Below are 13,121 nucleotides of genomic sequence, written 5' to 3' on the forward strand. Positions count from 1 at the left end.
TTACGTACATTTGGGTATTCAAAATTCATAAGAAAAACTGTTACTTAGAATGATTTGTTTTGAATTTCGCGCAAATATGCACTAGAGCCAACTGTGCTAGCCGTCCCTAATTTTGAAGTGTAAGAATAGAGGGAAGGCAGCTAGTCATCACCACCCACCGCCAACTCTTGGCCTACTCTTTTACCAAAGAATAGTGGGACTGACCGTCACATCCTAACAACCCCAAGGCTGAAAGGACGAGCATGTTTGGTATAATAGGGATTCCAACCCGCGAACCTCGGGATACGAGTCGAATGCCTTAACCAGCTGGCCGTTCCGGGCCACTAACTTATAATGAGAATTACTTACAATATAATATATATCACTAGTTTTCATATAAATGTATGAACAAGAGAATGTCTTTGCTTCGATTGGACTGACCATTTCAAAGCATTTTGTGTGGGTTTTATAAAATACTTATAGTAATTGTCAACTATAGGAATCGTGATAATTAACACGACAAACCATTGATTAACAGATCCGACCAACAATTAAGCATAGACGAGATACATCTACTTAACAAAGGACTCAACTTCGCAATAGCACCTAGGTACATTCCAACCATAGAAATCAAAACATGTTTAGAAGATCTAGCCAGGAGACTTGTGATACTTTCTACAGAGAAGAAAAGCAAGGAAACAACCAAACACAACCAACAGAAAGAAGACAACTTAGATAATTTTATTGACATCCAACAACCAAACTTCCCAGAAAAATGAAAATTTATATTTTCCAGAAACACCTGAAAACAACATCTTAAACGATTTTTTCAAAGATTTTTCTCACAAAACCATCAACATAATTTTACAAAACAGAAAGCTAAAAAAGAGACATTAATTCCATTAAAAACATAAAACAACACAAAAACATAAAAATTCTAAAAGCAGATAAAGGAAACGCTATAGTCATAATAAACACGAATGAATACATCCAAAAATGAAAAACATTATATCAGACACAAACAAATTTAAACCATTACACACAAATCCAACAAAGACACATGAAACGCAACTGAACAAATTACTACTACAAATGAAAAAAGCCAACACAATTTCACAAACACTTTATTCCTACCTACGTAAAACCGACTCACGCACACCACAAATATACGGCATCCCCAAACCTCATAAACCAGATTGTCCATTACGACCAATAATGTCCACATATGAATCGTTTAATTACAATCTTGGTGCATGCATAACATGAGCATTCTCTAAACATGTAACATCAGGCAGCTCATTCATCAAAGACTCTTTTAATTTCAAGTCTAATCTTAATCAACTTAATCATAAAGCCTTAATGGCCAGTTTCGATGTTATATCCCTCTTTACAGAAGTTCCAACCACTGAAGCCTGCAAGATAGCCTTAGAACTCTATATCCGAGACCCTAACCCAACTATAGAAATTCCCAGTAACCAGTTAGCAACCCTCATAGAATTCACCACGATAAAGACAAACTTCATGTTCAACAACCAAAACTATATACAAACAAATGGCCTAAGCATGGGCAACCCAGTATCACCAGTTCTAGCCAATATTTTTATGACACAAGTTGAAACACAAGCAATTAACACAGCATTACATCCACCACTATACTTGTACAGACATATAGATGACACGGTTGCGGGATTCACATCTGCAGAACACAAACTTAATTTTTTCAATTACATAACTCTATACATCCCAACATTAACTTCACATGTGAACAGGAAGAAAGCGATCAAATATCATTTCTTAACCTCAAAATTACAAGAACCGACACACAATTTAAAACAGAAATCCACCGAAAAATCACCCATACTGGACTATACATTGCTTGGGACTCAACACATGAAACAAAACAAAAACTCAACATACTAAGAAACCAAATAAACACAGCCATAAAACTATGCTCACCAGTTAAAATTAACGATGAATTAGACAAAATAAAACAATACTTCATCAACATCAATAAGTTTCCTCCACAAACCGAAGAAAACATTATACGCACACACCTAGACAGAAAGCAAAATCAACCAATAAAAGTAAATATATCTCACGAATCAAAAAATCACGAAACCATATACTGTTGCATACCATATATTCCCGACATCAGCAGACAAATAACCAACAATTGGTAAAAACTAGTAACAAAATATTACATTCAAGTTAATACCAAATTTATTCAAAAACCTATTACAAAACTGAGGTCTATGTAAAAACTACACTGACAAACCCAACACAAACATTATTTATAAAATACAATGTGATAATTGCCACGACTTCTATATTGGAGAATCAAGTAGAAAAATGGAAACCAGACTCAAATAACACAAACATTCACCTTCACACGTTTTCGAACACTGCAAATCAAATAAACACAACATAACCATAGAAAACATTCAAATAGTGAATAAAGAAACAAACAAAAACAAAATTAAAGAAGCCTTACTTATACAACAACTCAAGCCCAAAATAAACCAATACAAAGGAACACCTTTATACCTATATTAATAAATATAATCAAACATCTAAGCCCGCCCTCTACATTCCTACACTCAATTATACAACGGCTTTCAAACATGTGGTCTGCTATCGGTCAGTAACCCTTTCTTTATTTGTGAACCTAACAAAGACCGAAGAAGGTTGAATCGTTGTTCGCTCCTCTACTAGTGCTTTCTCTATTAGGGCCTGGCATGGCCTAGCGCGTTAAGGCGTGCTCTTCGTAATCTGAGGGTCGCGGGTTCGCGCCCGAGTCGTGCCAAACATGCTCGCCCTCCCAGCCGTGGGGTCGTTATAATGTGACGGTCAATCCCACTATTCGTTGGTAAAAGAGTAGCCCAAGAGTTGGCGGTGGGTGGTGATGACTAGCTGCCTTCCCTCTAGTCTTACACTGCTAAATTAGGGACGGCTAGCACAGATAGCCCTCGAGTAGCTTTGTGCGAAATTCCAAAAACAACAACAACAGCTTTCTCTATTCATACCAGCCCTTTTTAAATATATATGATGAATAATTATTTGAGGGTTTGCATGTACATTTAGATTGTTCTAATAAGGAATTTAAAATGATATCTTTTCGTAGTGGTGAATTAAATGGCTAGAAATACCTTAATAAAAATAAGTAACTATTGGTTTAAACTTCAGATAGATTGGTATGAAACTAACTGGGTTTTAAAATCACATGGAGAAGTTGTATGTGTTAGTGGCGACATCTCTTGGAGTGCTACAATCCAAGAATATATTTACCCACGTTATGTGATATTTATTATAAGCTATTTAAAATTTATATTTAACGAAATATTTAACTTTTTCTTTTTTTACAAAATAAACAAAAACTACATCTGTAATGTACAGTATGATTTTTGTTATTGTTGTTTAGTTGTCACGTGCTTTGTGGTTCTCGATTCTTTATGGTCACAGTCCAACTTGAACAAATAATTAAAAAATAAACTTTATAAGTAGTTATTGAAGTTACTTCTTATATCATGACATATCGTGATAAAGGTTTTGGTGTTCAGCGTTCTAGATATTATTATTAAAATCTTCAAGTACAAGAACAAAAATAATCCATAAATAATTTTAAAATGCATATTAACGTTGAAAATATATTTTTAAATGGGGCCCGGCATGGTCAAGCGTGTTAAGGCGTTCGACTCGTAATCCAAGGGTTGCGGGTTTTGAATCATGGTCGCACCAAACATGCTCGCCCTTTCAGCCGTTGGGGCGTTATAATGTAACGTTGGTAAAAAAGTAGCCCAAGAGTTGGCAGTGGGTGGTGATGACTAGCTGTCTTCCCTCTAGTCTTACACTGCTAAATTAGGGACGGCTAGCGCAGATAACCCTCGAGTAGCTTTACGCGAAATTAAAAAAATAAATATTTGTGTTCGACCCGATTTCTCTAATTTTAAGATGTAGTGCTCAAAAGATTATGCAGGAACAATGTCATTAAACTGTTGACAAATTATTCTTAATTGTTCAGTTAATTCAATTTTGTCTTCAGAAAATATACGTCACATATTTTTATTTATTAAGTTATATTTTAACGTTTTCGGAAATTTTTTTTACTGAAAATTAAAGTTTGGGCGAAGGCAATTTGTGTGCCCTCTATTGACGATTGAGTGTACGCATGGCTTTTACTCCCCGCCACTCGTGGGAAGGTTTGGGAGAAGTTACGTTTAGTAGAACGGTTAGTTTTATTGAGTGTGGTATTCGCATTATTAATCATAATCTAGTTTTCTTCAAAAGTTTAAAAAAATAGGATATAGCAAGATGACAAAGTCAAGGTATTATGGTTATTACTTAACACAAATCTATAGTTTCTTTTGTACAATTAATAATAAATGTTTAGTACTGTTAATTTGGATTTCTCTAATTAGGCCTAACATTGTTACTGGTAACTTATAGTACTACTGTTTCTCTGTCGTATATTGCCTACAAAGTATATACACAGTACGATAGTAATTTATGCTTCAGTTTGCCAGTATTGTTACTGTATCTGACACTAAGTTTTTATTTTCATATACTTTCACTATTTATCTTTATTCAATTTTTTGTACTTGTCTGTTGTGCAGGAGCCATAACCCTTGCAGTGTATACTGATATCTTTGTGAAACTGCTAATAATTCATAATATGATTTGTAATGACAAGCAGACTTTATTATACAGTTGTTTAGGTCCAAGTTTAAATAGAAAAAGGAAGGCTAAGGTATTGCTATTGAATAGAAGGATAATTTAATTTTTTCCATATGTCAGTAATAGTATTAGTACACACAAACTTGTATCCGATATTTCTCATTTTACTTGAGACTTGTAGTTAGAATGTTATTAAAAGTATAAGATGCCCCTAAACTTGTAACTTCTAGTTCTAAGATCAGATATCATTTGGAATGGCTTCAAGTTTTAATTGGAGGTTCCAGTGAATATAGTTTCTAGCTACAAAAGTACATGAATGCAAAATATCAGATTGTGATTATATAGTCCAATATGAACAAAATGCTAACATTGTATACCAAATTTACATTTTCAAGGCAACTGTTCTTTGCTTTCTGTTCCATTCACACGTGTAACCAAGGTGAAATGTGGTTATTACAAGTATATATGTTAGAATTTGATTCTATCTTCAAATTCATATTTTCCTTGTTGAGTTTAAAACTTTAAGCATTTAATATTCAGAAAAGATTATTGTATGATAATCCATGACCAATCTGAGAATAATTTATAAATACTTGTGTGTATGGATATTGATGAAATTAAGTTTGATCAATGTAGGTTTTTTTGTTTTTTTCAGTTAATACAAAATATTTAATGCATACTATACTACAGTTTAAAGTATGTAATGTCCATTGTTTTTGTGTGTTCCGTATGTCCAGAGGAGGTACAATTGAACTTGGAGATGTAACACCTCACAATATCAGACAGTTAAAGAGGCTTAATCAAGTTGTTTTTCCTGTCAGCTATAACGACAAATTTTATAAAGATGTACTTGAGGCTGGTGAGTTAGCAAAATTAGGTAAGTTTTGAAATGTATTCTCTGTACACGTGTAATAAACTTACAACTGTTTTGAACTCTTTGTACACGTGAAATAAATTTACAACTGTTTTGAACTCTTTGTACACGTGAAATAAATTTACAACTGTTTTGAACTCTTTGTACACGTGTAATAAATTTACAACTGTTTTGGAAGGCTTTGTACACGTGTAATAAATTTACAACTGTTTTGAAGGCTCTGTACACGTGTAATAAATTTACAACTGTTTTGAAGTATCTGTACACGTGTAATAAATTTACAACTATTTCGAAGGCTCTGTACACGTGTAATTTACAACTGTTTCAAGGCTCTGTACACGCGTGTAATAAATTTACAACTGTTTGAAGGCTCTGTACACGCGTGTAATAAATTTACAACTGTTTGAAGGCTCTGAACACGTGAAATAAATTTACAACTGTTTCGAAAGCTCTGTACACGTGTAATAAATTTACAACTGTTTGAAAGCTCTGTACCGCTGTAATAAATTTACAACGTGTAATAAATTTACAACTGTTTTGAAGGCTTTGTTGTAATAAATTTACAACTCTTCGAAGGCTCTGTACACGTGTAATAAATTTACAACTGTTTGAAGGCTTTGTACACGTGTAATAAATTTACAACTGTTTCAAGGCTCTGTAACTGTAATAAATTTACAACTGTTTCGAAGACTTTGTGCACGTGTAATAAATTTACAACTGTTTCAAAGGCTTTGTTGGATAAAATTAAACTTGCAATTTTTCAAAGTGAAATCTTAAATATTTTATTATCTTAACTCTGAAAATGACCACTAATTGGTGTTAGTTTGACCTATAGGTTTGTGAGAAACTCATTCTCTTTCTGTGGGCAGAAGTTCCCACTTATCTGAAGAATTGGTGATGTGTGTAGTTATAAATTAAACATTTCAACCATGAAAGGTTGTTTGTTTTTTATTGTTAATGAAATCTAGAAAATGTAGTTTAATATTTAAAGGTTGACATAGTTCATCTGTGATAATGAATGCTTTTGGGAAATGTATAACTTTATATAATTTGTACAAGTTGAATTGTCTGCTCCAAATATCGAGTTATTTCTCCTTGTACATTGCTAAGCTTCTCCACAAATACTTCTGAATTAATGACATTAGTTTGCTTGTTGTTGGTTGTTGGTTGTTTTTTTTGGGAGTGGGGGGGGTAAGTGCTAGCTATGCCCAGGAAAGTTAGAAACTCATTTCTCCAAAGTTTTATAATTTAGCTAAAAATTGTATAATTTTGTAGTCTTTCCTGAACCTCATGGGCTGAAATGTGATGTAGATACATGCAATTTGTACCTTGAATTGACTGTGACAAGATTCTAATCTTCAGTGATCTTTAAAACTAATTGAAGTATCTCATTTATTTCCAATTAGTTTAAGATTGTTGTGCTCAGCTGAATAGTGCTTTTGACAATTTCAACTACCCTAGTTTCAAATGACTAATTCATAATTGATGAATGAACCTTACACTTGTCCTTTTTTTACCTCTTCAGAAGTATAATGAAGTGGCTAGAGTGAAATAGTCCAATGTTTGTCCTTTGCTGTGTTATGTCTTTATAAAGTAACTGTTTACAAATCATTTTTCAGCATATTATAATGACATTGTTGTGGGAGCAGTGTGCTGTCGGGTTGATACCTCGGACAGTTCTCGGCGTCTCTACATCATGACCTTGGGTTGCCTTGCTCCGTACCGACGTTTGGGAATTGGTATGTTTTCATATTTGTGTATTGTTCATGATAACACAGCATGTTCCTTGTTGGTTTTCTGTTAAAGGTTTTATGTTGTCAAAATATTGAGTGTTGTGTTTAGTTTAATAATTGTCACATAAGTGTTCATACAAAGTTAATTTCTCAAGGTCCTTTTGTGTTTCTTACAGGATCGAAGATGGTTGAACATGTCTTAAAATATGTTGAAAAGGATGGGAATTTTGACAGTATATTTCTGTGAGTATATTTTGAGGGAAGTAGATCTGTGAACTAACTCGTCTATTATAACTAACATCTAATGGTGTAGTACATGTTCTGGTAAGTTGCCAAAAATGTTTCAAAGGAGAGATAGAATTCTTTCAGGGTAGAAGTTTAAAACTGTCTTTAGAAAACATGGTAAACTCGACTCTTCCTATAGTGTGACATAGATTTTAATGTCCCAAGATCTCAAACTCAAACTAACGTGGCAGGGTTTAGTTTAGAGAAATCAGAAGAGTTCTCTCTCCAACTGGGGTGTTCAGGAACGTTGTGGTTCCTCTTCGTCCCCTTTCATGAATTGTTATGAGGAATAAGTTGTGTTTTTTTTTATTTAAATTAACTATTATTATTATTATTTTTAACTCTTTGGGTGGAGGATGTCTCTCTAAATGTTGTCTCGGGTGGAGGCAAAGGCAACACCGGAAAGAAAGGCCAAGACCTGCCCGAAAGGAAGAAGTCAAGCAAATGTGAACATGAATACAATTCATGAATAGAATTCAAATCAAATCAAACGGCGATTCAGGGTCTGGCAATAAAGTTGCCTGGGATCTATAAATCCAATGCCTAAGTTTTTTTGCTGTGGGGAAACGGGAGTGCCCGAGAAAACTCACTTTCACAGCACAGGCCGAAAGTTTTGCCTGTCGTGTGCCTGGTATCTGAAAAAAAAAAGGAATACATGTTAATGACATGGATTTATTTATTTACATTCTTTGTTGAGTAATTTGTGATTCTTGAAATATGTTGGCAGCAGTAACTTTATAAAGCTAAGATACAGGGTTTGATTCACCAGGATGGACACAGCAGATTGTCCAGTGTGGCTTTGCTCTAAAACAAAGCAGATTGAAATCTAAAGACATTTCCTGTTTGTTGGCTTGTAGCCACTGTTAAAACACCTGCAACATGGGTTTCAAAAGTTTTTCACCTTGTGTTTAATAATTATGCTGATTAAAATAATTCATAACCTGGAAATAAACTTTTATCTACAGTACAACCTCAAACATGTAATTGATGCTGAAACTGGACTTAATATGAGTGAAAGAAAAAGACCAGATTCAATTGTGGGATGACATACATACCGTATGTCTACAATATCTGTTGATTTAACTCCTAATAAAGATTTTCAAGTGTTGTACATTTAGAAGACCTACAGTTACATGGTTTTTGAACTGCATAACCTTAAGGGTTACACCTCTAAAATTACTCTAACTTTTGTAACATCATTTCTATTTCAAAAAGTAAATCTTTAGTGTTTCAGTGATTCTTGAAATATGTTGGCAGCAGTAACTTTATAAAGCTAAGATACAGGGTTTGATTCACCAGGATGGACACAGCAGATTGTCCAGTGTGGCTTTGCTCTAAAACAAAGCAGATTGAAATCTAAAGACATTTCCTGTTTGTTGGCTTGTAGCCACTATTAAAACACCTGCAACATGGGTTTCAAAAGTTTTTCACCTTGTGTTTAATAATTATGCTCATTAAAATAATTCATAACCTGGAAATAAACTTTTTATCTACAGTACAACCTTAAACATGTAATTGATGCTGCAACTGGACTTAATATGAGTGAAAGAAAAAGACCAGATTCAATTGTGGGATGTCATACGTACCGTATGTCTACAATATCTGTTGATTTAACTTCTAATAAAGATTTTCAAGTGTTGTACATTTAGAAGACCTACAGTTACATGGTTTTTGAACTGCATAACCTTAAGGGTTACACCTCTAAAATTACTCTAACTTTTGTAACATCATTTCTATTTCAAAAAGTAAATCTTTAGTGTTTCAGTTAATGTGACATTTTTAAGGAGAAATTTTTGTCAGTTATGCTTAATTTGCTTCTGATTTATTTTTTTTTTCCCTTGTGGAGAAATATTGAAATTTTAAATTCAAATTGTAATTTAAGAAACAGTGATTTGTAAACACAATACTTATTGTAGTAAACATACATCAACAGTACCATGGTATATCTTCTTCAGATAAAGCATTGTACGGGTTTAGAATATATTTCTTCCTAAACTACAAGTCATCCATATTCTCTGGGTTTTATTTGAGTTGACTATTTTTACCTTCTCGATTGAAAAAGCCATTTCATAATGTATAGTGGTTTTTTTACAGTAAATATTGTTTTCAAGTTGTTTGTTAATTTCATATTAATGTCAGAACTGCAATGTTTTTGTGTTACTTTTGTATATTTCAACAAGATATCTGTGGCGTTCTCATCTTCACAGAATCTGATCAAGTTTAGTGTCATTCGGTATTAGATGCACGGTTTATTCCCTCAAACAAACAGCAGTTAAGATTCTGTTCACTTTGTCAGCTTTATAGAAGCTACATAAATTAAGAAGTTGTGTAACATACAGACAACAAGAGATTAAGTGGTCATCCCTGTACATTTGCCACTAAGTGGTCATCCCCGTACATCTGCCACTAAGAATAGAAAATACAATAATAAAACTCACCTGTTATTATTCAGAAGCAGTTCTTTATTCAATGATCTTGATATAAAATTAAAATTACTGTAACTTGAGTCCAGTCAGTATCTTATACACCTGTAATTTGTCTTCTCATCTTGTTTTTGTAATGCTGAAACACAGTAGTCTAAGGCTGAATTCCTCCTATGATATTCATCGATTTTATTATGTTAGTTCCGTGAAACCAGGCGGATAGACAACTTTTTATACCATAGGCAGCTAGATATATTTGACAGTTTTAAATTACAACAAAGAAAATCGTAATGCATAAGATATCTAGCTTGTGATCTACAAAGATGAAATTAGATTTTGTTTTCAAGCTAGTTGTCCAGTGGTAAAGGAAGTAAAATTTATCTTTTGTAGACTGTAAACAGTAAGAATGGAAGCTAATAAGTATCAAGCTTGTTTTGTTAGCTTTAATGTAGGTGGCTGGTGAAGTGATTCAAATGTCCACTTTGTAAGTACTGTAATGTTTCTTTCTTTTAACAGACATGTACAGATAAATAATGACTCAGCAATTGAATTCTACAAAAAATTTGGATTTGAGGTTGTGGAAACAAAAGAGCATTATTACAAAAGGATAGAACCTGCAGATGCACATGTTCTTCAAAAGACACTGAGGTCTTCCAAAGGAGTTTCCCAGATAACTCAAAATGGTATTGACCACTCGTAACCTTGAATTTGAAATTAAGTCATTAAAAACTAAGAATAGGTTTGTGAGAAGGGGACACCAGAAGAAATACATCAATTCCCAGAAGTTTTTTTTGTTACGTGTATTGTTCACTGACTGACGCTCGTCGATGCACTGTTTGGTCTGGTGTCTTCTTCTTAAAGAAACATACCAGCATAGATATTCTGAGATTCCTACCTACAATATCCTAACAAAATCTTTGTGTTTAGTTTCTTAGAGTTAATTACATTCATCAATTAATGCTAATATTTTGAGTCTTTGATGTAAAAAGTGGCTTAGTTTTGAGGTATCTCATGTTTTTAATGCATTTTACCGAGTGCCGTCATTGTAGTATACATTAACTGAGGAGAAATAGTTAGGATATTTTAGAAATAATTGTGATACCAAATATTAAGTGAGGGTACAGTTTACGGCTAAGAAGTTTCCGAACCAATCTCTGCAGAGGAGCGGAGAATCAACCCACACTTGTTTAACTTGCTTATAACGCTTTACTCGCGTCTTTATCAGAGAGTTTTTATCTTAAATGCTATCGTCTAAACAGTTAAGTTGGCAAACAAAATAAAAGGTTAATCAGATGTATTGAGAGAACAGCATTAAGTGGGCTTGGGTTGTTATATGCTGTCTCTTGCATGGTTTTGGTATTTGTAAACAGTTTTCGCGGTTTAACTACATGGGAAGTAGTAACCTTAAAGCTTTTTATTGCATGTGGATTTCAAACAGTGTCCTGGAAATCTGCAACTGGACAGCATTTATAGTATCAAGTGTCCTGAATGTAATTAATTTATGTTCCTATGCTCCATACACGTAACCAAATTAAGTCATGAAAGAGTTTCTGACCTTAGGTCAGTGTGAATTGGATGCTTGTGCACACGATGACTCTGCAGTTGAGATGGAGTACAATCAGATATCAATCTTTTGAAAAGGTAATAATTAGCACTAAAAGCAACGTTTTAATTTCATGTGGAAAAAACTCCTAAAGTTGAAAATTCTGAACTACAAAGCAACTTAGCATGTGAACCTAATGCGTTAATATTGCTGGTTGGATGCTTGGAAAGTACATTTAGCAACGAAGAAACGGATGTTATTAAAATAAACAGTAGATTTAACATTTTGGTTCTCTTGCACGTTTCTTTTAGGCTTCCCAGCAAACTTAAAACCTGCATCAGCTCATAAGTCTGTTTCTTAAAGCTTCAGCCTGTTTAAAAAAAAAAACAGAAATAAAGTTTTGTGTTTTTCTTTTTGTTTCTTATTATTACAACATAAATAATATTCTTTATTATTAGTTGGAAGTTGGGAAATATCTGTTTCAGGCATAGACCTCTGTTTGGTTCTATTGGACTTAAAGTATAGTAATAATACATCAAATTCTCATGAAAGACTTTGATACAAATGGTCTGTAATTCAGTGATTTTCATCCTGTAATTCATTAAGTATAGTCTTCATATGGTAGCATTAGACATTGCTGGGAGGCCAGTTCTCTGTAAGGTCTAAGTTGCATGAAAGTGACTCAATATTAATAACTTTCAACTCATATTCTTAACCTTGGTTTTGTTTGAAAGTATTGGTTAAAGTGACCAATCTGACATTGTCCAGTATAACAAAATATTGTGAATATTTGCTGTGATTGGAAATAAAGTGAATATAAAATATTTTCTACATGGATTTCAAACTTCTTTGTTGGTATTACAGATATTGAACCTTGGCCAGTCCATCCGTGTCGCATAAGAAAGTGGTACCTACGACAATATTATCGTGGGAAGTGAGGCCTAGTAGTCTGTAATTGCTACTGTAGGGTGTTTGGAAAGTCACTGTGCAGTTTTGTAATCATATTTTATTCAGTCTATTTCAAGCCAGCAACTGATAGCAGTGTTCAGAAACAAAATAAGAAGGATCCAAGCCTGTATTGATTTCAACGGGGTCACTTTCAACATTATTCATAATTGTCATTCATATTTACCTCCTGTATTCTATACTGAAACATGTCTGTTAATAAATATATAAGTGCACAGTGACTTTCCGAACACCCTGTAGTAACTGAGTTGTGCATAAGGGTTGAGATCCCAGTAAATTTTATAACCCATAAACACCAGCTCTATTAAAAAAGAAGTTAATAAAACTAGCAAGGTGACAAAAAGTTTAGATATTAATTTTTGTTTTTAAAAAAGGTCAAAATGTTTTACTTCTCGCTCTGTCTTGGGGACTACAAACACCAGATGTTAATTAATTCATTTCATTTTTTGACAAGAATTGTTAATGAATTCCATATATGATTGTCTACCCAATGAAGTAAGTTCATTATCCGTGCTGAAGATCATTTATTAAAGTGTTGTGAATCCCACATTTTTAACAGTCTTGCTCAATCTGGCAACAGTGCATTTAGCTAACAGCCCTATAATGTAGTTTACATTGCAGAAGGCTCTGTCATGAGTTCATGTCCA

General features: G+C 33.5%; 1 protein-coding gene across 2 annotated transcripts; it reads left to right on the forward strand.

Annotated features, from left to right (window-relative positions):
* The first annotated feature begins 4,139 nt into the window (after nucleotides 1-4,139).
* san (Probable N-acetyltransferase san) lies at nucleotides 4,140-12,339 on the forward strand. 2 transcript variants are annotated; one of them, XM_076494301.1, is made up of 5 exons: nucleotides 4,140-4,301; nucleotides 5,388-5,527; nucleotides 7,144-7,263; nucleotides 7,434-7,500; nucleotides 10,482-12,339. In XM_076494301.1, the coding sequence occupies exons 1-5, from the start codon at nucleotides 4,288-4,290 to the stop codon at nucleotides 10,663-10,665; spliced, it is 525 nt and encodes a 174-aa protein (XP_076350416.1). In that variant the 5' UTR covers nucleotides 4,140-4,287; the 3' UTR covers nucleotides 10,666-12,339. The 2 variants fall into 2 exon arrangements, with proteins under 2 accessions (XP_076350416.1, XP_076350415.1); XM_076494300.1 differs by having other exon boundaries at nucleotides 4,153-4,301; nucleotides 5,306-5,527.
* The last annotated feature ends 782 nt before the right edge of the window (nucleotides 12,340-13,121 follow it).

The sequence above is a fragment of the Tachypleus tridentatus genome, chromosome 3, assembly GCF_004210375.1.
Source record: "Tachypleus tridentatus isolate NWPU-2018 chromosome 3, ASM421037v1, whole genome shotgun sequence".
Lineage (NCBI taxonomy): Eukaryota > Metazoa > Arthropoda > Merostomata > Xiphosura > Limulidae > Tachypleus > Tachypleus tridentatus.

What these genes read in the sequence shown, in the direction of transcription:
- san (XM_076494300.1), top strand. Translation starts at nt 5,323, where the DNA reads ATGCATACTATACTACAGTTTAAAGTATGTAATGTCCATTGTTTTTGT. An exon ending in GTACCGACGTTTGGGAATTG is followed by an intron (nt 7,264 to 7,433) that starts GTATGTTTTCAT and finishes TGTTTCTTACAG; the next exon opens with GATCGAAGATGGTTGAACAT. An exon ending in AATTTTGACAGTATATTTCT is followed by an intron (nt 7,501 to 10,481) that starts GTGAGTATATTT and finishes TTCTTTTAACAG; the next exon opens with ACATGTACAGATAAATAATG.